The 25,048-nt window shown below is 49.6% G+C and overlaps 1 protein-coding gene across 3 annotated transcripts in view; it reads left to right on the top strand.

Moving 5' to 3' along the window:
* Positions 1-1,349: 1,349 nt before the first annotated feature.
* The window catches only part of pld1b (phospholipase D1b), a 24,882-nt gene continuing 1,183 nt past the window's right edge, over positions 1,350-25,048 (top strand). Inside the window, exons 1-24 of one of the 3 annotated variants that reach the window (XM_086191257.1) lie at positions 1,350-1,447; positions 14,193-14,363; positions 14,441-14,604; positions 14,899-15,041; positions 15,267-15,378; positions 15,468-15,533; positions 15,787-15,845; positions 16,067-16,159; positions 16,234-16,386; positions 16,489-16,638; positions 17,316-17,399; positions 17,822-17,903; positions 18,091-18,201; positions 18,277-18,459; positions 19,110-19,329; positions 20,482-20,610; positions 20,680-20,798; positions 21,225-21,338; positions 21,465-21,575; positions 21,825-21,913; positions 23,064-23,177; positions 23,261-23,310; positions 24,416-24,550; positions 24,797-24,950. In XM_086191257.1, the coding sequence (XP_086047383.1) occupies positions 14,225-14,363; positions 14,441-14,604; positions 14,899-15,041; positions 15,267-15,378; positions 15,468-15,533; positions 15,787-15,845; positions 16,067-16,159; positions 16,234-16,386; positions 16,489-16,638; positions 17,316-17,399; positions 17,822-17,903; positions 18,091-18,201; positions 18,277-18,459; positions 19,110-19,329; positions 20,482-20,610; positions 20,680-20,798; positions 21,225-21,338; positions 21,465-21,575; positions 21,825-21,913; positions 23,064-23,177; positions 23,261-23,310; positions 24,416-24,550; positions 24,797-24,950 (2,774 nt within the window). In that variant the 5' untranslated portion in view covers positions 1,350-1,447; positions 14,193-14,224. Of the gene's footprint in view, positions 1,448-1,505; positions 1,881-9,354; positions 9,858-14,192; positions 14,364-14,440; positions 14,605-14,898; positions 15,042-15,266; positions 15,379-15,467; positions 15,534-15,786; positions 15,846-16,066; positions 16,160-16,233; positions 16,387-16,488; positions 16,639-17,315; positions 17,400-17,821; positions 17,904-18,090; positions 18,202-18,276; positions 18,460-19,109; positions 19,330-20,481; positions 20,611-20,679; positions 20,799-21,224; positions 21,339-21,464; positions 21,576-21,824; positions 21,914-23,063; positions 23,178-23,260; positions 23,311-24,415; positions 24,551-24,796; positions 24,951-25,048 lie in introns of those variants that run through there. The other 2 variants (XM_086191256.1, XM_086191255.1) reach the window with 2 other exon arrangements.

Consider the following 25,048-nt stretch of genomic DNA (forward strand, 5'->3'; position numbering starts at 1 on the left):
AGCTGCTCCACCACTGCTGGAACATGTGTGTTTCTGCAGAGTGTTCATGCACCTTCAGGCGTGTGTGTGTGTGTGTGTGTGTGTGTGTGTGTGCACACGCATGAGTGATTTGTGGGGGTGGGTATTAGGATGAGTGGTTAAAGCGCCTCACTGCAGTGATAATAGCAGCTGGATGTCAAGGAGGAGGCTGCTGATGCGGCAGCGGGGGACAGATCTCTCTCTGCTCTGGCCTCCACTGCTCCAACCACACAGCTTTGTGTTCTTTTCAGTCAAAGTAATGTATCATAATAATTTTGCCTGACAAAGCCTGAGAAACATGTCTGAACTTCAGTTGAGGGCCAAACAGAGACAGGACCAATAATCAGCTGGCTGATATTAACCTGTAGGAGCTGCATTAGGGATCAATCAGCTGATATTAACCTGTAGGAGCTGCATGAGGGATCAATCAGCTGATATTAACCTGTAGGAGCTGCATGAGGGATCAATCAGCTGATATTAACCTGTAGGAGCTGCATTAGTGATCAATCAGCTGATATTAACCTGTAGGAGCTGCATTAGTGATCAATCAGCTGATATTAACCTGTAGGAGCTGCATTAGGGATCAATCAGCTGATATTAACCCGTAGGAGCTGCATTAGGGATCAATCAGCTGATATTAACCTGTAGGAGCTGCATTAGGGATCAATCAGCTGATATTAACCTGTAGGAGCTGCATTAGGGATCAATCAGCTGATATTAACCCGTAGGAGCTACATTAGGGATCAATCAGCTGATATTAACCCGTAGGAGCTGCATGAGTGATCAATCAGCTGATATTAACCTGTAGGAGCTGCATTAGGGATCAATCAGCTGATATTAACCTGTAGGAGCTGCATTAGGGATCAATCAGCTGATATAAGCTGATAGCCCTCTTGGTCTAGGCAGCGGCTCGCCAGCGTGGGAACTCGGTCCCTGCATGCTTGGGCCAGTAGAGGGCGCTGTACTCCAGCGCCGCGCTGACGTCATTGTCAACCTTATAGCTTTTATTTATGTTTCAGCTGATTGTAACTACAGGTGAAGGGTGTCCCAGACACTGTTCTTATCTCGTCACACGTGGTCTTAATGTTGAGAAGTGCTTCAATCAGAAAAATAAAAAGAATTCTGACAACACGGTTTCAAAATAAAAAGAAAAGATATTAAGATGTTGTGAATGAAGAGTTTCCCCCATGAAGAGTTCAGATGCGCTGATGGCTGCCAGTCTCACCAGGAGATGAAGGCATCAGCTGAGTTCAAATCAACCTGAGCAGCCTTTTGCCGGCAGGTCTCTGCCTCCACGCTCCTGGTCCTAGGAATTTTATTTTGAAGTGACAGGAAGCTGCTCTTGCGTCCTGGAGGCTCTGGTCTGAGAGTCGCGAAGCCTCGGCTCATTCACACCCGCAGCTGCTGCGGCTTCAGTCCACATCAGGAGGTAAGAATCCGCCCGCTCACCTCAAGGTCCCTGTGTGTGTGTGTGTGTGTGTGTGTGTGTGTGTGTGTGTGTTCGGGGAAGTTGCGCTGCGGCACAGCTGGTGCGTAACTGCGTTCATCAGTGGAAATGTGAGCGTAAAGTTCGGCTCGGCGTGTGGAGGCATCCGTCCTCCGCAGAGGTCGGCCGGAGCATCCCGGAGCTGGACCCGGGCCTGGAGGCGGTCCGGAGCCGCTCGGACCTGCAGGGGGGAGCGCGAGCGAGGCGGCAGCTCGCGTCTCTCTTCCTTATTCCACCACGAGAGCGAGACTCGAACGAACCACTTCCTCCAGATGAGCCGCCTGATAGCCGCTGGAACCTGCTCGGCTCATCTGGTTGGTGATGTTCGTCAAATTCAACCTGCGATTGAAACCCGAGACGTGAAGAGGACAAGAAGGTGAGTGAGAGCACGGACAGCATGCCGGTAACAGCTCGTCGGAACCGACAGAACAAGGTCAACCTCGACCCCGCGGGTCCCTGGAGTTCATCTGGTACAAGCATCCAGCAAACACTTGAACCACATTCTTCCTCTCCTGGCTCTTCTCCATCAGGTCCGATCTGAATGGGCTGGATCTGGCTTGGCTGCTACTGGTACCGGGCCAGGATTGACCCATTACGACCAAATTATGTTAACACCTGGGTCAGTTCCAGTTTAGATAATCTGGCTGGGAACTGACCCAGAACTGAGTGCTCTGATAACCTGGTCCAGAGCCAAATCTTGGAACCAGTTTTTCTGTTTCGACAACAAATGAGCAGGATTTCTGAGTGGAAAATGAGTTCCTCAGGGGCACCAGGACTCGCTGGTCCTGACCCAGGCACCGCTTCCATCATGAGGGGAGGCCGATCAGGACTTTGGAATTCATGATTTCAAGTGAACCTCTTGCTTTCATGTCCTCTGTTTTATTGGAGTCTTGCTGTTCTGGTTTTTGAGGCATCTTGTTTAGCGAGTGGCAGCCTGTTGATGATGTCACTGATGATGTCACAGGTGAGTGAGCCCCTGTGCTGACACTCTTGTTGGGATTACTTTGACCTCATGGTTGTGTCCATGGAGGAAATGATGGCGTCTGTCATTCTTTTCTGCAGCATTTAAAAAAAAAATACATTCAATCAATTTCCAGTTCAGTTCAGGTGCTTCAAGAACCTTCACAGTCCCTGATCCGTCAGAAAAGGAAATGGAATTCAGCCGCTGCTCAGGTTTCTTGTCCTGCATCAGCGCGTCAGGTTGTCTGCTGTCTGTTAGCCACCACTAGCAACTTGTTTCTCTCCCAGAGTGGATCAGGTCTGAGCAGGATCTGATGTCTGCTGACAGAAATGTAGCCAAAAGATGGACAAGATGAGAGAGATCAAAGCACATCAGTCTGCTTTGATTTCCTTCAGTGTGAAAGCAGGTGGGTGTGGTCTGATCAGCTGATTCTGACCACACCAGTCGGGAAAGGTTCTGAAACTGCGGTTCAATTTATCTCAGCTTTTTTCTCCACATCCAGCAGAACTGACAGCACAGTGGCTGGAGGGCTCCCATACAGAAGTACCGGGTCTGGGTCGGTGCGAGGGCCCCACCACGCCGACTGCAGGACCTCACAGCGTTTAGTGAGAATGTCGAAGTGGAGCTGAAAATCCGACTTCTTCTGTTTTGATCAGAGGATCGATATTTGTTCCAAGGATGTGACCCGATCAGTTCCGCCTCCTCTGAGACGGGACGACTGTTGGTCTCCTGATGGAGTTTAGTCAGAACCGAACACTTGAAACGCCTCCGTGTCGGTCCGGGTCGGACAGATGAGTCCAGGAACATGTAGCAGTTTGACGTGCTGCTGCTGGACCCCATTTCTGCCGCCACGGCCGCAGAAAATGTGAGGAAGGACATATTTGTGTGTGTGTGTGTGTGTGTGTGTGTGTGTTAGACCTGCTCTTCCAGTGTTCTTGTCAGGGTTGAGTCACCGTGCCGGCTCCTCTGAGCTTGGCTCTGCTATTGTGAAGCACAGGTTGTACATTCATGTGATGGCTTTTCCAGCAAACACTCCTCTGCCTGGGAGTGTTTAATTGACTTTGTGGGTGTGTGCGCACTTTTGTGCTCAACACACACTCGCTGATGGGAGGGCAGAGACGCTGGTCCTTGGATCAATACTGGCAGCAGTGGGAGGAGGCCGGATCCTGGAGGAGAGGCCTCAGCAGTCCAGATTGAGCCTCTTCACCTGACGCCTGCTGTTACAGGCAGGGGAGGAGTTGGCGGTTCCTGCAGTCCAACAGGCTCGGCGCCTGTTTGAGCTGTTCGACCATGTCAGAGTAACTGTTCAGGGATCAGATCACGTTGTCAGTAGAGGACAGGAACTCTGACTTTTACCAAGCTCATTGGTGAGGAGTGCCTCAGGGGCCTCTCTAGAGCCTCTCTAGAACTCAACGGGGAGGTTCTAGAAAGGAAAGTCTAGTTCAAGTTCTCCTTGGAGGAGCTGAGTATCAGCCTCGAGTCACCAGGTTTTATGAGCGCTCTCACAGGAGACTTACGACACCGACAAGTGAACCAGCGACTCCCCTGATTGGTGGAGCTGTTACCACAGAGACGTTCACTAAACCAGGAACTGTCAGCTATTTCCAGTGTCAGGAGTTCCTGCGGTCCGTTGAGAAGAACCTGGTTGTATATTTACTGATGTCTGGCACAGATTGGCTTGCAACAACAAATACTGTCAGTTGGCCCTGAAACTTTAAAAAAAAATTTAAATCACAAATTTTATTTTAAAATCCGTTCAACGACAGTCTGGACGTCCTGGAGGTCCCCAGAGGCGGGGCAGAACCAGCAGCTTGTTGAATGATGACATCACGCTGAGGTTCTCTGAGCACTGACTCAGAACACGTTCAGATCAGCTCCAGACTGGAGATGGCAGCGGTCTGACCCCTGACCCCGCTGGTGAAACGTGGGAACCTCCAGCACTCAGCAGCGTTCTTGACGGCGTGGTTTCTTCCCGGTCCAGAGACTGTGACTTGATGTCTCCTGCTTCCAGAAACAGACTCTGAGACGCCTCAGGGTGGTGGAGGTTTGCAGTCCGCTCCATTAACACGAGGTGACGGTGTTCCTCAGGGGACCTTGAGAGGAGCCAGTAAGTAAAAGGTCACAGGTTTGATCCTCACTGCAGCAGCGTGTCCACTCGGTAGCGTCCTCACTGCTGGACTCACGTCCCCGCGTGCGTCTGCCGCCCGTAGGACCTGAAGTAGCTGCTGACCCACGTCTGCTGCCGCGCTCCAGCTTTGTTTCAGGATAAAACCCAGCAGTGGCGATTGCCACGGAAACGCCACTTATCTGGGAATTACACCCTTCTGAATCTGATAAGCGCCGTGTGAACGACATATTCTGACTTTGGCCTTCATCCAAATTTAACATTTTGTGTTCAAAGTCATAATTCACCCAAAAAAAGTGTATTTTGTTTTTGCAAGCACAAAGAAATACGCTCACCTCCTGGATCCCGACGGAGGACCAGGGATCCACCGACACATGGACTGAGATAAACACTAAGAACTTCCTGTCCTGCGCTGGTCGGTGCTGCGGACAGAACCATTAAACCTGATGGGATGTTTTCTTCTTCTACTGCTTAATTAGAACATTGTGGGTCTGTCAGCTGGATTCCTGGGATTTCCTTCAGACATGGAAGTGCACACTCAGTCTGTTGTGGCTGAGGTTTGGGCTGAGATGCCTGAGTGGAGGAGAGGCGTGTCCACGGGTCAGCAGACGACCATCATGTGCTGGGGAACAGGGGACTTGATTCTGACCTGCTCGTGGCTCTGATGACATCACTGCAATCCCGCTGTTAGAAGAGGAAGTGTATTGCAGCCTGGCAGCCTCCCATCAGACGGCGCTTAGCTCTCACTTGTGAAACCGGATCATTGCGCAACACTTGAGAGCGTTTGAGCTCAGGAGATGTTGGTCAAACAGAGGTGACGAAAACCGCCGCTGGACGCGGTCGAGACGTTCAGGGGAGTGCCGGAAGTAGCTTAGCTGCTGCAGTAGTACACTTCTGAGGTACTTGTACTTGTACCTCCACCACCCAGCTGTAGTTCTGGACTGCTTTTTATTTCCAACATGACATTCAGCTTTTCGGTATCTCTTTGTTGTCATCTGAGAAAACGACATTCCAGAAAACTTGAAACACAAGTTTTTCCCGCTTTGTGCTCTTCTTCTCCTCATGAAAGTTCTACTGATACTACGGGGGAACAATGTTTGTGATATCTGGTTCCTTCTCAGTGTGTTCTTGTGAATAATTGGGCGCTGAGACCTCGGAGGGGCCGCGGTGATCTGGGGGCCAATCCAAAAGATCAAGAACTAAACTGAAGGAACAGGTTCTATCTTGTAGCCTCAAAGTCATAACTTCCCTGTCAATGTTCCCTCCAGGCCTGGTGACTTATAGCAGAAGAACTCTGGAGGTCATTTCTGGGCTGAAGCGATGTTCCAGTTCTGCTCCTGATACTTTGGTCTCCATAGCAACAGTGAGAGGAGAACCTCAGGCTGCTTTGACGCGGCTCTGATGGTCTTCATCTGAATCTGACTCAGGTTTGATCTGAAGAGTAATTCTGTAATGATTCAAACTTCCTTCAGTTTATGGAACCTAATCCCAGTTCTGCAGAGTTCTCCATCTAGAACGTAATAGGTTCTAGAACCTCCCCCCCAGATGCAGGTCGTCCTCGTGTGTTCCAGCTTGTATGAGTTCATCATCTGCATCCTCTGATGATGTGGAGTTCCTGGTGATGCTGCTGGGACGGAACCGTCCAGCTGTGGCGACCCTACTGGGTCACCGAGGATTCCCAGATGATGGAGATGTTGGGGGGGGGGGGGGGGGGGGTACAGAGCTAACAGATCTTATACATGTCTTTCCAGTTCTCAACTATTTACCATAAAAACCATAAAACCACACTGTCAGCCACATATTAATGATGTACCATGAATCCGGTACAGCCATGAAAGTCATCCCGATGACTCATAAAGCAGTTGAATCGTTTTGAAAACAAACGTTTTTGATTGGACGTTGCTGAGCTCAGCTGTGATTATTTCTTAGCTTTACAAATACTGAATAGACAGCAGTGAGAAGAGATTAAAAAATAAAAATAAAAATGTTAAACTTACAAGTGACAACAAATAGACGCCGGAAAGTAAAGCATGAAATTCAAATACAGCGTAAGAAACTAAAGAGTTTCTAATGAAAGTGTTTGTTGAGTACAGTAACACAGCAACATGCATGCACATTTATTTAGATTTTTTATGGCATAACTTGATTGAAAAAGAAATAGAGGGATTCAGGCTTTTATTGTGAAAGGATATGAGATATTTCTTCCACCTGCAGGATTTTGAAGTGGTTGTAGTTGACAAGGTCCAGCATGACTCTGCAGGAAGACAGAGCTGCAGTAGGAGTCCGTGGCCACCAGGCGGCACTGCTGCTCAGTGGCGCCAGGTGGCCTCTACTGGCCTCTACTGGCCCTCGGACTGTCGCTGACCTTTAGGAGTTCAGAGGCGCTTCAGGGCACCATGTGACCACCGTGACAAGAACCAGTTGGTTCAGGAGGGAACTCCCGTCACCATTCATGAATCTGACAGCTGTTCAGCTCAAGTTAATTTTTCAACAAATGAGGGTGAGGAAACTTGTGCCGCTGCCTCTCATCATCTGATTGCTGCCTGGTGAGAGGCCCCACGAGAGCGGCTGATGGAGGCTAATGGTCAGGAACAGGAAGTGCCCTGGGGCTCTCTCCTGAATCTGTTCTTGCTGGTGAGGGGAGCGTTTTCCTGAGGTCAATGAATTCATTATTAGGGATGCGGGATGCATCGTGTGTCCATGCTGCCATCTTATAACTGGTCTGGTAGTGACTGATTTTTGTGACTGGTTCAGGATCAGTTGGTCATAATTCTCTCTGTATTTGCAGAGATGAGGAAAATAAAATAAACTGTTCTCCAGGGGGCAGAGCAACCGGAAAGACGAGGAACGCTCCTGAAACACGTGAAGCTGAAGACGGCGGGTCAGACGGCTGAAGCTCAGGCCGTCCTCCCAGACATTAACACTCCTCATCAGAAACGCCAGCCGTGAACTAAAATGGAGAAACCCGTCTGATAACCACACGTTTAAGGAACGTTCCTTACGTGCTGATGTCATTGTGGATCTTTGGAAATGTTTGTTTTCAGGAAAAATGATCTTGATAATTCAGGAAAACGTGGATGTTTTTTCCGGAGGTGCAAACTCCGCCGGAGAGGCTTGAGCAGGGCCCAACATATTTTCCCAGATAGTAAAATATTTCACACATTCCCGGTGAAACCTGCAGAGTGTGTGTGTGTGTGTGTGTGTGTGTGTGTGTTTAGAAAAACATTTTTGGGTTGTGAGTTCTTGCCAGCAGTTTTAAAGGAAAGTGATGTGTGATATGACAACAGCAAAGGGACCAAACCTCATAAGAGGAATATTGCAATTTAGGCTGAAGTCCAGCTGCTGGATTGTGGAAGGTGTGTGTGTGTGTGTGTGTGTGTGTGTGTGTGTGTGTGTGTGTGCGCGCGCGCGCGCGCGCTTGCCGCAGTGCTCACATGTGGGTGGAAGTGTGAATACTCGATCTTCCTCTGGTATGTCAACAATGAGTCACGTCGTCTTGTGCGTCTCAGGGTGGAGAACCGAGACACGCGGCTTCATTCTGGTTCAGCCGGTTTCTGCAAAGGAACCTCTGACCTGTTCTCCCTGAGCCTGATGCTTGCTGATGATATTTATCTAATGGCCGAGAACCTTTGGCCCACCAGGACGCTTTCATAGGTGAACTTCAGCTCTGAGTAGGAATCCTGAGGAGCTGCAGCTGAAGTCCTGGTCCAATGTGTCCTAGACCTGAAGTCGGGCTGCTGGGACGTTCGCAGGCTCACGGCCGCGCCGCCCTGTCCCGTCTGTTGTTGTCAGAAATGTCAGTCAAGCGTGACCTGGTCAGCGTTTTGAGGGCCACATGTTTCATGGGTCAGGGCTTCCTTTTCTGGAGGTCAGGGAGTTTTTTTGAAAGCTGGTAAGCCACAGATCATTTGCAGCTCTCCCTTTGTTGGGAGGTGGCTTCCGTTTCAGTGATTTCCTTTTAATTTCATCTCTGTTTACGTGGTAGTCCAGGAGAGAAGAGGATGGTGGGGCTCTGCCTTGATTGAGTGGGTTTGAGGGGGAAGGTTGGTTGACGGGTCCCTGTAGAGGCAGCAGGCAGGGCCGCGTTCTTGCTGGTTTTTATCTTGTCTGGATTGGGAGACCTGGATTATACCAGACGACGACCTGGACAGGCCAGCTGCTGTTAGCCATCAGCCATCGCTAGCGCCAAGCTAAACATACATGGCTGGCTCTTTCTGCGTTCTGGAGTCACACAGACGTAGTGCAGTGACCCAGTCTGGTCCAACATGGCCGCTCAGGAGACACGAACAGTCAAGCTGCTCAAACACGAACCATGGTTCTGTTTCTGCGTCACCTTTGGTTCTGTGGGGGAAACACCTGAGCTGAACCAGAACTCTCCACCCAGCGACTCACAACATCAGCAGGGACAAATACACACAATTTATTGTACTTAACTTTTCAAACAAAGGTCAGGAATGTGGGGAACGGCACCGTCTGAGGTCTGATCCGTCAGTGACGGACACTCCGGGACCAGGAATAACAACCTCCCCCACTCAAGGAGAGAACCTCAGCTGACTCTGATCAGTCTGACGTTCCGACTCTGATCTGTTCAGCCCTTTAACACAGACACACACAGGTGCCTCAAACGGGAAGCCCCGCCTCCCCCACACACTCTTGAGTGTCATTGGCTGTCAGATGGTTCCTGAGGACCAATGATGTCTCTTTGTGGGAAGCCCGGCTGGATGGTCCCACCTCGGCCCTCCGCCCTGCCGCACTCCACTCTCAACCTGCAGACGCGCAGTTACAGCTCGCTGTGTGTGTTGTAGAGGAGTGCATGCATGTGAGTGTGTGTTTGTGTGTGTCTTGTAGAGGCGAAGTGTGTGTGAGTGTGTGTTTGTGTGTGTCTTGTAGAGGCGAAGTGTGTGTGAGTGTGTGTTTGTGTGTGTCTTGTAGAGGCGAAGTGTGTGTGAGTGTGTGTTTGTGTGTGTCTTGTAGAGGCAAAGTGTGTGTGAGTGTGTGTTTGTGTGTGTCTTGTAGAGGCAAAGTGTGTGTGAGTGTGTGTTTGTGTGTGTCTTGTAGAGGCGAAGTGTGTGTGAGTGTGTGTTTGTGTGTGTCTTGTAGAGGCGAAGTGTGTGTGTATGAGTGTGAGTGAGAGGAGAGTTAAAGAGACTGCAGGATCCTGGCAGCACTGGAGTTTCTGTTGGTTTTATTTTGTGACCAGTGAAGACGTGGTGATGATGATGATGATGATGATGATGACGGGCTTCCCCCAGCCTCCACCGGCTCAGGTCAGTGGGTGCCAGCGCTCAGGTGTGTGTGCGTGTGTGTGTGTGGGTGCATGCAACCTTCCTGTGATTGTTCTTCATCCATGATGGAATCAAATCAGGGTAAAAGAAAAACCGTTCAGCAGCAGAACCGGACCTGCTGGACCTGCTCTGTCCAGCAGGTCCGGTTCTGCTGCTGAACGGTTCTTTTGTTCTCATTTGGTTTCACATTGGTTGAAAAACACAAAAAGAGGCATGAATGAAGTCTTGAGTAAGAACTGAAACTCCGTTGCGGCTGAACGGCTTTGAGGTCGTGACACGAGTGCGTGGTGAATCCAGATGTTGTGGCGTCGGTTTGCTGTGAGCCACACAGGAAGGACTCCGCTTCATTCACGCCTCCATGATGCTGGTTGGTTTCTTTAGGCACCAAACACGGACCTGTTCTTTAGCGTGTAGGATCCTTTAGCATGCTGGGAGATCTGCAGCGCCGCAGTACTTCATCCACAGTCGTGTTTGGACATATTTGGCCCTCAGTACTATCCACCTCCTGTGATTCAGATATTGCAGTTTCAGCGGTACTTTGACAGATTGTTCAGCCCTGAACTGCACTTGTGCCTAAGGGTTGCAGCATGGAGGGTTTGTCCTTGATGTTGCCACAGGAAAAATTCAAAGATCAAATAAACATCAACTTCCTGTTTAATAAAATCAGTACACTGACAATTATTTACAGAAGCGGAGTCAATCTGGTATCAATGATTCACTGTGCAAACCTCCCTCTGCCAGGCTGGAGTCGGTGCTCGCCGTCTCTGCCGCCTCTTCAGTTTCACTCTGCTGGTCAAACGATGAAAAAGTGGAGATGCTGGATTTAAAGGGCGTTCAAACCTCGCCAGGCAGTGGCGCCCATAAGCTGGGACTTCTGGTAGAAGTTATAGAAGTTGTGTACCTTTTGTGTTTGGAGAGCCAGATTTAGGGCCCCAGGCCCCACTTTGAGCAGCCCTGATGTAGACAATCACAGTAGTAGAAGTATCGTAGCGCAATATATGGTGATGCATATCGTGAGGTACTTACCAATATTACGCAGGCACGCACACACACGCACGCACACACACACACGCACGCACACACACACACACACACACACACACACACATACACACATACACCAAGCTGATTTAAAAACAAAATCCCTTTTGTCTAACTGTGTGTGTGTGTGTGTGTGTTTGTGTGTGTGTGTGTCCATCAGTCTGCCACCTGGCTGGCAAGATGCAGTGGGGGGGGCATCCACATTGTAACCAATTAAAGTGAGTGCTGGCTGGGGCGGCGCCGCCACGCTCGCCGTCCTCTGCCAACATTAATCACGGTGAAACGTTGTTGCTGTTTTCAAGGTCAAGTTCCTTGGATTAATAAAGACTTAACAGCAGATTTATTGTTGGAACTTCCTCTTCATCTTCATATGTGTGAGCTATCAGGCTGGGGGGCGGAGCCTGGGCCACGGAGGAAACCATTCAAGTCTGGGTCAGAGGAGTCGTAGCGCTACCTGGTGGCATCAGGAGGTGACATTAGCACCCGAGTGCAGCCTCAGTCTGATGATGATCAGGTTTCACCTCCCTCCCTCTCCGGGGTCTGAGGGTCCCTCCTCCCTCCTGTTAGGACCCCGGCCCCAGAGAACCAGGGGTCAGAGTTCACCCCGGTGGAGGCCTGAGCTCTGACTCACACCTCCACCCAGGTGTTCACATCTGGTCCCCGCGTCACAGCTGCTCCCTCACAGTTACCTCTCTCTGGTTCTGCTGGGGCCATCACAGGTTCAGGTTTGTGTTCCTGCAGGATCAAAATGAAGCTTCTGTTGTACTAGCAGCGGCGGCGGCGGCGGCAGCGGCGGCGGCACCTCTTTGTTGTTCCTGCAGCAGGTTTTCTGTTGTTAAATCCTCTGCATCACCGGTTCCCCCAGCAAATGTTGGTAGTCCACACACCTCAGATGTACTGTGGGTGGCCACGCCCACCAGACAGGTGCGCTGGGACACACCGCTGAGGTCATGTGTGTGCACCTCCAGTGTGAGTCCTGCCGCCGCCGCTCCTGTCAGCAGGTCACAGCGGGTCAGAAGCTCTGGCTGCTTTTCTGCACTTCCTGCTAAACTTCGGTCCCTCAGCATTCATTCAGTCATGCGGGTCGTTAACCCTCTGTGGTTGCTTTGGTAGGCGATGATGTCATCTGAAACAGGAAGTGAAAGCAGACATTTAAACCTCTGCTCAGCCCTCAGCGGACCCGAGCAGCGGCCTGGTCCTCAATGCGCTGCTACAAATGGAGATGGAGGTTCGGCTCAGACGCGTCCGTGCAGCGAGGTTTTCTCCTGCCTGTTAGGGTTCCTTCCTGTGGTTTGGTCAGCTGACTGAGCTCGGCTGGTCGCTGGGGTCAGGTTGGTGTCAAAGGTCATTTAAATTAATTGAGGCCCCACCCGTCAATCATCCAGCTGCCATCACTGACCTGAGTTGGTTAATCAGCCAGGATCAGGCAGCGCATCTTCTTCATCTTCATCTTCATCTTCATCTTCTTCATCATCCTCATCATCTTCTTCATCATCTTCATCTTTATCATCTTCTTCATCTTCATCATCCTCATCGTCTTCTTCATCTTCATCATCCTCATCATCTTTATCATCTTCTTCATCATCATCCTCATCGTCTTCTTCATCTTCATCATCATCTTCATCATCCTCATCGTCTTCATCATCATCATCTTCATCATCACCTTCATCATCCTCATCGTCTTCATCATCCTCATCGTCTTCATCATCATCTTCATCATCCTCATCATCTTCATCATCCTCATCGTCTTCATCTTCATCATCATCTTCATCTTTATCGTCTTCTTCATCTTCTTCATCCTCATCGTCTTCATCTTCATCATCATCTTCATCTTTATCAACTTCTTCATCTTCATCATCCTCATCGTCTTCTTCATCTTCATCATCATCTTTATCATCATCTTCATCATCATCTTCTTCATCATCATCTTCATCATCCTCATCATCTTCTTCATCATCATCTTCATCATCCTCATCATCTTCTTCATCATCATCTTCATCATCCTCATCGTCTTCTTCATCATCTTCATCATCCTCATCATCTTCATCACCATCTTCATCATCCTCATCGTCTTCTTCATCGTCATCATCGTCTTCTTCTTCATCCTCATCGTCTTCATCTTCATCCTCATCTTCATCTTTATCATCTTCTTCATCATCGTCTTCATCATCCTCATCGTCTTCATCATCATCTTCATCATCCTCATCATCTTCATCATCCTCATTGTCTTCTTCATCTTCATCATCCTCATCGTCTTCTTCATCATCCTCATCGTCTTCTTCATCATCTTCATCATCTTCATCACCATCTTCATCATCCTCATCGTCTTCTTCATCGTCATCATCGTCTTCTTCTTCATCCTCATCGTCTTCATCTTCATCCTCATCTTCATCTTTATCATCTTCTTCATCATTGTCTTCATCATCCTCATCGTCTTCATCATCATCTTCATCATCCTCATCATCTTCATCATCCTCATTGTCTTCTTCATCTTCATCATCATCTTCATCTTTATCATCTTCTTCATCTTCATCATCCTCATCGTCTTCTTCATCTTCATCATCATCTTAATCATCATCTTCATCATCATCTTCTTCATCATCCTCATCATCTTCTTCATCATCATCTTCATCATCCTCATCATCTTCTTCATCATCTTCATCATCCTCATCGTCTTCTTCATCATCATCTTCATCATCCTCATCGTCTTCATCTTTATCATCTTCATCCTCATCATCTTCTTCAATTTTATCATCTTCATCATCCTCATCGTCTTCTTCATCTTCTTCATCATCTTCATCCTCATCTTCTTCATCATCATCTTCATCATCCTCATCGTCTTCTTCATCTTCATCATCATCTTCATCTTTATCATCTTCTTCATCATCTTCATCATTGTCTTCATCATCTTCATCATCCTCATCATCTTCTTCATCTTCATCACAGTTGTGTTACAATTTAGTGGTAAATTTGAAGGTAAAGCTTTGAGTTGTGCGTTGGTAATTATCGATCCAGGTGTTTTTCATCGCGCTGATGTAATATGTCTTTGTTCTGATGTTTAAATCCTCACGTGTGCCCAGTGCATTCTGGGTAATGAGATCATCAGGAGCTTCCTGGATGATTCTACTCTGTTCTCTCCGTCCCCTCTGCTCACCTGAGCTCTCTAAGCAGGAAGTGGGTTTGCTGCTCCTGCACGCTGACAGGAAGCTGCCTCCTGATGTGATCCAAGCTTCAGCTTCGCGTTAACGCCCCGTATTGTCTCACCTGTCCCCCCAGGTGAGTCCCAGGCTCCAGACCAAGTGCTAGCCATGCTGCGGCAGACCGAGCCCACCTCCAGCACCCTGCAGCTGGTGGCCAATGATATGACCGGCATCATGGAGAAGCTGGACACCCGCGAGCTGGACTTGGGAGATGGAGAGTACGCGACCACAGATGGCGCCGCTCCATGTGAGTCCCTCGTGTTTATGTTCTTCGCCGCTACCTGGGATGAGCTGGAGTAAATGTGGCGTCTGTGTCCTCTGCAGCTGAGCGTCTGTCCTTCATGGCCGTCTACAACACAGTGGCCTTCAAGGAGGCCGAGGGCAAAGTGTTTCTGTCGTCTCCCATCACCGCCCGGATCCTGGAGGTGGAGCGCTTCACCTCGGCTCAGGACCGCTTCAACGTCAGCCATCAGAGGAGCGTCAACAAGGTACACACCGTGTACTTGTATTTTCTCCTTCTAGTACTTCATCACTACTTCTTCCTGTTCTTCCGCTAGCGACCAACGGCAGAGGGCAACTGTCGGATCGTGAACATTAGTCAGCATTTTACATCTGAAAAATCCCGTTGGTCACGTGTGCTGTTTGAGGTTCTGATGCAGACTCTGACAGTGCTAAGCTATGCTAAGCTAAGTTTTGGGCTCTAAGCGTTAGTGGGCCAACAGCGCCACTGGATAGAACTTGTTAAAGTTAAAGATGAACGTCTAACGTGAGCGTCTGTTCAGTCGATGCCGGCGGTGTTTAAGATGGAGCTGAAACACGGCGAGTTCACCTGGGTGGTGAAGAGGAAGGAGAAACACTTCATGGAGCTTCACCGAGAACTGAGGACCTACAAGACCTTCATGAGGCTACCGCTGCCCACACGCAGGTACGCGCCGGAACCTTCTCGCCTCACGCTTCTGTTGGTGGTAGTTTGATCTCAGGACCACTTCAAGCTGCAGGGTATCAAGGGTTCTGGAGGAAGACTGACCAGGAACATGGTACCCAGGGTCCTCACGTTCCCCACGGTATCCAGGTAGGGTACCCTGGGATCCTGGGCACCCACATCACTGCAGTATTTAGAGGATTTTTGCTCTGCCGTGTCTCTCTGCAGCCACACGGTGAGGAGGCAGACGGGGACAAGGAGCGAGGTAGGCCAGATACCCAACCTCCCCAGAGGAGGTGGAGACGAGCTGGCCAGGGAGGAGCAGGTATCCAGCCGCAAGGTAAACAACCCCCCCAAGCGCAGGATGGAGGCGTGACTGCAGGGTTATCCTAGCGGCGAGGTGACGTTTCTCTGCCGTCTGTGTTACAGAAACAGCTGGAGGATTACTTAAATAACCTGTTAAAGATGCCGATGTACAGGAACTACCACGCCACGGTGAGAACAGCCTCCGGGCGGCGCCACACCCTCACCGTCACGTCTACGCACAAATATGAAGAATGATTATTTACCAGATGGACTTTTAGCATTCATTTGTTCCCATGATTTGATTACTTCACGTTATTTCCCACATTTGTAGTTCAAAGTAAACTTCTCAGCCTTTAGAGCACAAACAAGGCTGGCGGGACGCAGACGGGAGGTTGAAGGGTTCTGACGATTACGATAAACGAGCTTCACACTTGTTCCTCAGATGGAGTTCATTGACGTCAGCCAGCTGTCATTCATCCACGACCTGGGACCCAAAGGCTTGTAAGAACAACCCTGCTTCTATTACTGCTGTCCAGAACACGCACAGGCGGATTTGTATATTGGCACCATCAAGCCACGCCCCTCCACAACAACCTCAACCTACATGTTTTGTTTTTTTATTGAGAGAGAGAACGCACCGCTCCTTGTTACGATGAAGCTCTACTGGAACTGCGTCTGTGTCTGCATTTGGGGGTGTGAGGGACCAGTTTCTTGTCTTTCAGGGAAGGGATGGTGCTGAAGCGGTCTGGCGGCCATCGCATCCCCGGGATGAACTGCTGCGGTCGTAGCAAGATGTGCTACCACTGGTCCAAACGGTTAGTAAGAACACGTGAGGTTTTATTGATGTTGTGTGTGGCAGCAACTTCTCAGTGTGTGTGTGTGTGTGTAGCTGGCTGGTGGTGAAGGACTCGTTCCTGCTCTACATGAAGCCTGACTCGGGCGCCGTCTCCTTTGTGATGCTGTTCGACAAAGAGTTCAACATCAAGATGGACTCCAAAGACACGGAGACCAAACATGGCGTCCGTATCGACAGTCTGTCCAGGTGGGGGTGTATGTCCCACTTCTCATAACAGGGAAGGATGAGGAGGTACTTAGCTAACGTGCGTGTGTGTGTGTGTGTGTGTGTGTGTGTGTGCTCATGCAGGTCTCTGGTCCTGAAGTGCAACAGCTACAGACACGCTCGCTGGTGGGGTCAGGCCATTGAGGGCTTCGCCCAGACTCACGGGTCAGCGTTCCTCACTGACCACCGCTTCGGGTCGTTTGCCAGAGAGGAAGAGAACATCCTTGCCAAATGGTAACCTTGGCAACCCAACATCACTACCCACCCATGGCATATTAGTGAAGATACATTTGGAGGGATAATCAGTTAGAGTTGGAGAAAAAACATGGCTGCCATTTCCAGTCAGCGTCAGCTCTCTTCTGTGGCGCGGGACGGCGGAGAGATACGACCTCCAGGATATCATTCTGTAGTTTGTGAGTGATTTGGTGAAGCGGAGCCTTTTTTAGTATCTGGTGCAGAGCCAGATGTGGGTTGAGGTGTCTAGACTAGCTGTGTGTGTGTGTGTGTGTGTGTGTGTGTGTGTGTGTGTGTGTGTGTGTGTGTGTGTGTGTGTAATCTGACACAACGAGAGGGAAAGTGAGCCTCACTTGTTCATCACCTATCCTCCTGCTGGGCAACACTATACTGTCCGTGAGACTGTGTGTGAGTGTGTGTGTGTGTGTGATGGAGAATTATGTGTTTCTTAGTGTATTTGCAGATATGAAGAAAATGAAAAGTGTTCCACAGCCATGAAGCTCAAACAACATTCATTTGTTGTCATCAGTCTTAAACAGTTGTTTGTCTGTTAGAATGCAGCTCATAAGATGGTGAGCCTGAGTTCAAATCAGTGACTGAATGATCATTCTACGTGTGTGTGTGTGTGTGTGTGTGTGTGTGTGTGTGTGTGTGTGTGTGTGTGTGTGTGTAATCAGGTATGTTAATGGGAAAACCTACATGGAGGATGTGGCCAATGCTCTTGAAGAAGCCAGAGAGGAAATCTTCATCACTGACTGGTGGTGAGTAGAGGAAATCTTCATCACTGACTGGTGGTGAGTGTAACTCCTCCTCCTCCTCCTCCAGTGTTTTCAGTGGGAGGTGAAGGTGTGTGTGTGTGTGTGTGTGTGTGTGTGTGTCCAAGTGCACTCGACGGTCACCTCTAGTGGAGGTTTTGCTGGTCAAATAGATCAGTTACTGACTGAGGTTCAGAATACCTCCACAGAGTACACACAAGCGTGGGTGTCTGTTACTGCAGTACTCTGGAGTAAACGCAGTGGTGTCTGGGTAATAACTACGATAAATACTCATCGTCACATCAACATTGCAGCTCTATCAATAACTGGATATTCAACCATGGAAAATTTCTGATTGTACGTGTGTCAACCCAACCATTGGAGCTCGTGAAGCAAAGGACTGAGAGGTTCTTGATCTTTGCGTCCAGGTTGAGTCCAGAGATCTTCCTAAAGAGGCCTGTTGTTGAGGGCAACCGCTGGCGTCTGGACTGCATCCTGAAACGCAAAGCGGTGAGTTTCCTGTCCCGCCGTCAGACTGAAATCACTCGTGAGTGAGACGCTTGAATCAGTTAATGTGTGCAGAGACGGGCTGAAGTATCAATCTTGGTCTTGTTTCTTTCTCCCGCCACAAGCGTGGCAGAGACGTGCTGGAGTAGGAATACTGGGCTGATGCGTAGTCACACATTTGTTTCCGCAGCAACAAGGAGTGCGAATCTTTGTGATGCTGTACAAGGAGGTGGAGCTCGCGCTGGGCATCAACTCAGGCTACAGCAAGAGAACGCTGCTGCACCTCCACCCCAACATCAAGGTGAGCGTCCGTCCTCGCCTCCGTCTGCTCCGTCACCCTCCCAAAAGTTTCTGCTCTAAAGTTGTCCACCCTCAGGTGATGCGGCACCCGGACCACGTCTCCTCCGCCGTTTACCTGTGGGCGCATCACGAGAAGATCATCGTCATCGACCAGTCGGTGGCCTTCGTGGGCGGGATCGACCTGGCATACGGTCGCTGGGACGACCTGGAACACCGGCTGACCGACGTTGGGAGTGTGACGCTCACACACTCGGAGCAGGTAGCTCGAATATACGCTCTGATACGACAGTGGTGGTGTCACCTGATCGTTACGCAATGTGGAGTGATGACAGGACATCTAGACTTCTACCTGATACTCCAACACGCGCACACACACACACACACGCACGTGCGTCTGTCTTTGCTCTCTAGTTGGAGTCAGATCAACAGGTAGAGGAGACGTGTTCAACCTAAACTCAAGGCAGCTGTGGAGGTCGTCTACCTCCATATTGTAATTAAAACATGTTCTGTTGCACAGACAGATTCAAGTTTTCTAGGTGGAAACACAAATGAGCTCTAAAAGCCGCATTAAAGAAGACGAAGCTGGTCAGTGCTTCCAAGCAAGCAGGTCTCCTTCACTTCTGGAAAGTTGGAAAAGCACTTGTGAATCTCTACATTTTGGTTTTCAAACGAACAGATGAGCTGACGTCAGTAGCAGCTGCAGTACAGGCGTCCTTTTCACAGATTGAGAACATTTGATGAATATTTAAACTCTGTATTTTGGCATTTTTAAATGTTTGGATTCAAACAAATTTTTCCAAAAAGACACAATTTTGTTTTGGAATTTAATTGTTTTAGTTCTTTTATTGTGATAGGCTTTTGCTGCGCTTTTATTTTGACATCCCAAACTTTTTTCTTTTTAATTCCAAGGCGGAGGCATCATCCTCCAACATGGCCGCCCCAGCTAACGGTGGCGGCGGCGTTTCCCAGGGCAACGGGAAAGGCGTCTTCACGGTGACGGACTCGGGGGACCAGCCCAGGCTGAAGGGCCAGGGGAGGATGAGGAGGGCCAGGATGAGCATCCGCAGACACCTGCAGAAACGAGGCCTGGCGCACGCCGACAGCGACAGCGACCTGGAGAACGAGGAGAGTGAGTGCTGCAGGCCCTCAACAGTGGTTTCACGAGGGTTTGAAGTGGGAGGTCGTTGAAAGTGTGACCCCCAGGTTGTCGGTAGCGGCTCGGCTCCTGTCAGACACTCAGTGGTGTTGGATTGTGGTCCCGATGACATCATCGGTCTGAGACCTTCAGTTCTCACTGGGTCGATTCATGGCATCTTTAAATCTGAGGTCATGGTCCACTTCAGGCAGGTAACGAGTCCTGACCCCAGGCGAAGGAGTTCCAGTACCTCCGGGTCCTGGGGCGACGGAGCGGCGGCGGCGGGCCGGAGAAGCAGAGCGGTTACTTGTTTGCCGGCGTCCCTCAGGGCTCTGCTGGGCGGCTCCCTCATCCACCAGGGACTCGCAGTAGAGACGCTGCTCCTTTGTGAGAAAGGAGCCAGTTGAGGAGGTTCAGCATCTCGCCAGGATCCACCTCCCATGGGGGCTGTGTACGTCCAGCCCGGCTGACTCAGGACCAGGTGCTGATGTGGCAAGGGAAGGGAAGTTTGTGGGTTCTGTGCTGGATCTGCTCCCTCTGTGACCCACGATGGATGGAGGGTTGGAGAAGTAGCTGGTGAGAATAAAGACTTAGGAAAGGAATCTCGATGTGAGGAGGTGGTTCTTAGTCCTGATGTTCTTGCCGAGTCTCGATGGACCCAGAGGTGTCCGTCCATACAGACGGTCCACAAGTGGGACAGGTTTCATTCATCAGCACGTCCCTGCTGGGTGGAGAACCTGGGGCGCTGCTGAAAATAACTGCACCACTTCAGAGGTCCAGCCTGCGAGGGGGCGAGGCCAGATGGAGCCTCTCCTCCAGACCTGAGGTTTGCTTCGGTGTCACGCTGGGAGCCTGTAATCACTCCCTCTTTTATTTTTCTAAACGGGTTCGTATTTCTGCTGCCTCAGCGGGAAAACAGATGCCAAAGGGTTTATTAGCTGCAGCACGGCGGCTGTTTGTTTGCCAGGGTTATCTGTTTACCTGCCAGGCCGCCGTGATTGATGGGAAGCCATCGCGACGCTGCCAGTGTCAACAGATATGGTTCAGCTTCCGTCGCTGTGTGCCGGAGAGGTCGTCCTGACCCTGATGAGACCGTCTGCTCGCTGCTGTCAGTAGTAGATCCGGTCACACCTGGTTTTGTTTCAGGAGGCGGTTCGGGGCGGAGTCTCCAGACGGGCGTCGGAGAACTGTTTGGAAACACACGGTTCTGGCATGGGAAAGATTACTGCAACTTCGTACACAAAGACTGGATCCAACTGGACAAACCATTTGATGGTAAACGCACGACTCGCTGACTCGCCGCGTCCACGATGCAGACGGTAACGCGTCTTGTTCCTGTTGTAGATTTCATCGACAGACATACGACCCCCAGAATGCCTTGGCATGACATCGCCTCAGTGGTCCATGGTAAAGCGGCGCGGGACGTGGCGAGACACTTCATCCAGCGCTGGAACTTCACCAAGGTCGGGCAGCTTCAGTGGAATGATGTCATAGATGACGTCACATGAAAACCTCGCTAGTGTTTTTAAATATGAGGCTTTAACAACCCAAATGTTTGACATACTTTTATTCATGTATTTCCATGTCAGTATGCTAATGAGGTGGGCGGTCCTAACATCATTTACAAAGGAGTTCCAATCAAAAGCAGCTGATTGACGGCTGACGTTACGAAGCTGCTGAAGAAACGAATACGTTGAAGTCCAGGAATAAACACCTCTGTAGTGAATGAATGAATAATACAGAAAGGACATTTTCATCACCAGACATCTCGAGCTGGCGCCTATTTCATGATGGATTTAGTTCTCCATGCGGGTGATTATTTGTCCCCCATAATCAGAACCAGGATCTGGTGGCTCAGGTTCAGCTTGACTGCTCTGTTTGGTCCCCAGCTGGTGAAGCCCAAGTACCGCTCGCTGTCCTACCCGTACCTCCTCCCCAAGTCTCACACTACCGCGGGAGAGCTCCGGTACCAAGTCCCCAACTGCGTCCTCACCAAAGTCCAGGTTGGTTCCGTTGGAAGTCTCGTGTGGACGGACTTCTTTGGCCTGTTAGCTGTGCGCTTGTCTTCGTCCACTGTGATTCGTGCCCTGAAAAGACTGGAAGGCCGTTGTCTTGTTCTTGTCTGTCAGATCCTTCGCTCGGCGTCCGACTGGTCCGCTGGCATCAAGTACCACGAGGAGTCCATCCACAACGCCTACGTCCACGCCATCCAGAACAGTAAACACTTCATCTACATCGAGGTGTGTTTACTGCGCCGTCGCAGATTTGACTGACATTTAATCACAATAAACGCGTCAAGATAACGACCTGATGATGATGATGATGATGATGATGCACACTATGAATCCCTTCTTTATTGCGTCTTTTCGTGATTTGACAAGCAAACAACTTTTAAAATGTTTGCTATCTTAATGGAGTTTGGTTTATTCAGCTTCAGTGTGTGTGTGTGTGTGTGTGTGTGTGTGTGTGTGTGTGTGTGTTCCCTCCAGAACCAGTTCTTCATCAGTTGTGCAGACAACAGACATGTTTTCAACAAGATAGGAGACACTATTGCTGAGCGCATCATCAGAGCATACAGGTAACACACACACACACACACACACACACACTCAGTTGTCAAACAGAATAAGCAGACTTTATAAACTTCCTGTTTTCAGTTCTCAGTTTTACCTTCAATGGCTTACAAACACACACCTAATCACATCCATTCACTATTTATTTGTGTACTGAGGTGTATCTCACTAGAAATAATTTCCCAGATCCATGAGTGTATGCGCACACACACACACACACACACACACACACGGTGGTTTCCTATCATACAGTGTTTGTTCTGGCTTCCGTGAAGATTAATTTGTCTGGTTTCTGAGCAGTTTTGTTATCTGAGTGTTCAAGGACGCACAAATACCAACCTGGTCAACGCCGTGTTTGTTGTTTCTGTCGGACGATATAAAGACACAAAACTGAGCAAAACAGTTCCTCCACCCAGGAGGTCACCTGATCACTGCTGTTGAACAGGACTGCTGACCTGCTGTAATCATAGTTGTTACTGAAGCACTCTAGTGGGCACGAACACTACAGCTAGCAGTAGCTACCTAGCACTCTAGTGGGCACGAACACTACAGCTAGCAGTAGCTACCTAGCACTCTAGTGGGCACGAACACTACAGCTAGCAGTAGCTACCTAGCACTCTAGTGGGCACGAACACTACAGCTAGCAGTAGCTACCTAGCACTCTAGTGGGCACGAACACTACAGCTAGCAGTAGCTACCTAGCACTCTAGTGGGCACGAACACTACAGCTAGCAGTAGCTACCTAGCACTCTAGTGGGCACGAACACTACAGCTAGCAGTAGCTACCTAGCACTCTAGTGGGCACGAACACTACAGCTAGCAGTAGCTACCTAGCACTCTAGTGGGCACGAACACTACAGCTAGCAGTAGGTACCTAGCACTCTACTGGGCACTAATGCTATTGCTAGCAGTAGCTACCTAGCCCTATACTAAGCATGAATGCTAAAGCTAGCAGAAGTTACCTGGCCCTCTACTGGCCACTAATGCTATAGCTAGTAGAGAGCTACCTAGCTCGCTACTGGCCACTAATGCTATAGCTAGTAGAGAGCTACCTAGCTCGCTATTGGGCACTGATGCTATAGCTAGCAGTTAGTTTACATTGAACAAGGATATTATGTTGTTTGTCCTTCCTGCTGTTGTCTGGTGTCCCTGTAGGGAGGGGACCAAGTACCGGGTCTACGTAGTGACGCCCCTGCTTCCGGGCTTTGAAGGTGACATCAGCACTGGGGGGGGCAGCGCCATCCAGGCCGTCATGCACTTTAACTACAGGTCAGTGAATATTGAACCAGAGTGGATGGACAGGAGGTCTGAGAGGATTGTGGATGTCCCACTCATGCTCCTGTGTCCTCCAGGACCATGAATCGAGGGGACCACGCTATCATCTCCCAGCTGAAGAGAGAGAGTAAGTCCACGCCTCTCATTTCCCTCCGCCCAGGTGTGTTCCTCCTGTCCGCAGCTGCAGGCTTCACCAGTTGTTCTTTTAAACATCGTTAGGTGGCAGGAGGTAAAAATACATCAGATGACATCTGCTGCTGAACGAAGCCTCCTCCAGCTCAGCGCGTCGGTCCTGTAATATAGAGATTATCAGAGAAACTCAGTTTGTCATTAAAACTCAGAAAAAGGGATCTTTGCCTCTGACATGTTTCCAAATATAAACCACATGTAAAAATAACACACGTGCAAGGAAGTGGCACATCTGCATTCTGGTTTTGGGACGCTTTTAGAGAACTCAAGCCTTTAATCTCACTGCCTGGTTTCATATCTCAGTCCATTCATTTAAAACCACCATCTCGTCAGGAGACAAGCATCTGGTCTGGCGTGATGGACGTTCACGGAGACAAACCTGGAGTGTAGAATGGGGACTTTCCGGGTCATTGAAGAAGTAAAAGTCTGCCTATTGCCTGCTGCTGGTAAACCATGTTGCTGATTCCAACTGAGATTTTTCTGTAATTAAATCTTAACAAACACATTAAAATGATGCTGAAGCAACCACATCATGGTACTGATAACTGCAATCTATGAATTCATGCCATGTCACATCTGTTCAAAAGAAAGCAAGTAAATCTCTGAAATGGTGGTTTTCTGAATGGAGTTTGGTGCAAGGATGAGATTTTGCCTTTCGTGGCCCAGCTCACATCCCTCACCGCTTTATCCTCGTCTGTGATTCCTCATATATACGTAAATCGTTGCCATGACGATCAGCTGTCATGAGATGATGGAACAAACCCAGTCAGCATCAAACTTCAATGAGTTTGTCGAGCGCACCTGAAGTTTTGTCCATCTGGGCTCCTGTAGGTGCAACATGGCCGACTGCGAGGAGGAAGGCCTGCTTCCTGTGTAGATGTGAAGGCTAAGCTAACGAGGATGATTATTAATGAGGACACACATGCAGTTTAAAGTGTTTAACAAATGTAAAAGTACAAATGCTGACACTTAAACGTCAATCCAGTTTGAAAGGGAATGACATGAAATCAGGGTTTGACCCCGACTGTGTTTGCGGCCCCCAGTGGGAGACCAGTGGATGAACTACATCTCCATCGCTGGTCTGAGGACTCACGCCGAGCTGGAGGGGAAACTGGTCACCGAGCTCATCTACGTCCACAGCAAGATGCTCATCGCCGATGACAACACCGTCATCATCGGTAAACGCCGCTCAGTATTGAGCGCCTCGTTTTTATCAGACTCTAGAAACTCCTGAATCACAGTGACCTTTGACCCCCCCATGTCAACGAAGTATCAGACTGAAGAATGAACGATGACCAAACTGTATTCACAGGAAGTTTGAGTCTGTATGTGTGCCTGTGAGGTTCCTGCCTGGGGGTGTTGAAGCTGTGTTGTGGCGCCCTCTGCTGGTCCAGCGGTGTTACAGCTCCTTTGTGCTCCCGCAGGTTCAGCCAACATCAACGACCGCAGCATGCTGGGAAAGAGGGACAGCGAGGTGGCGGTGATAGTGGAGGACTCGGAGACGGTGGCGGCGGTGATGGACGGTCAGGAGTACCAGGCGGGACGATTCGCTCTGCAGCTTCGACTCGAGTGCTTCAAGTACTGAAACATGACGCATCCTGATTCATTGAGCTGAACCGTTTGTCCGGCCGAGATGATGATGACCGGCGATGTGGTTTTAGATGTTTTATGCAGGA

This window comes from Aulostomus chinensis, chromosome 21 (genome assembly GCF_037954235.1).
Source record: "Aulostomus chinensis isolate RoL2024-O1b breed Wild chromosome 21, RoL_Achi_v1.0, whole genome shotgun sequence".
NCBI lineage: Eukaryota > Metazoa > Chordata > Actinopteri > Syngnathiformes > Aulostomidae > Aulostomus > Aulostomus chinensis.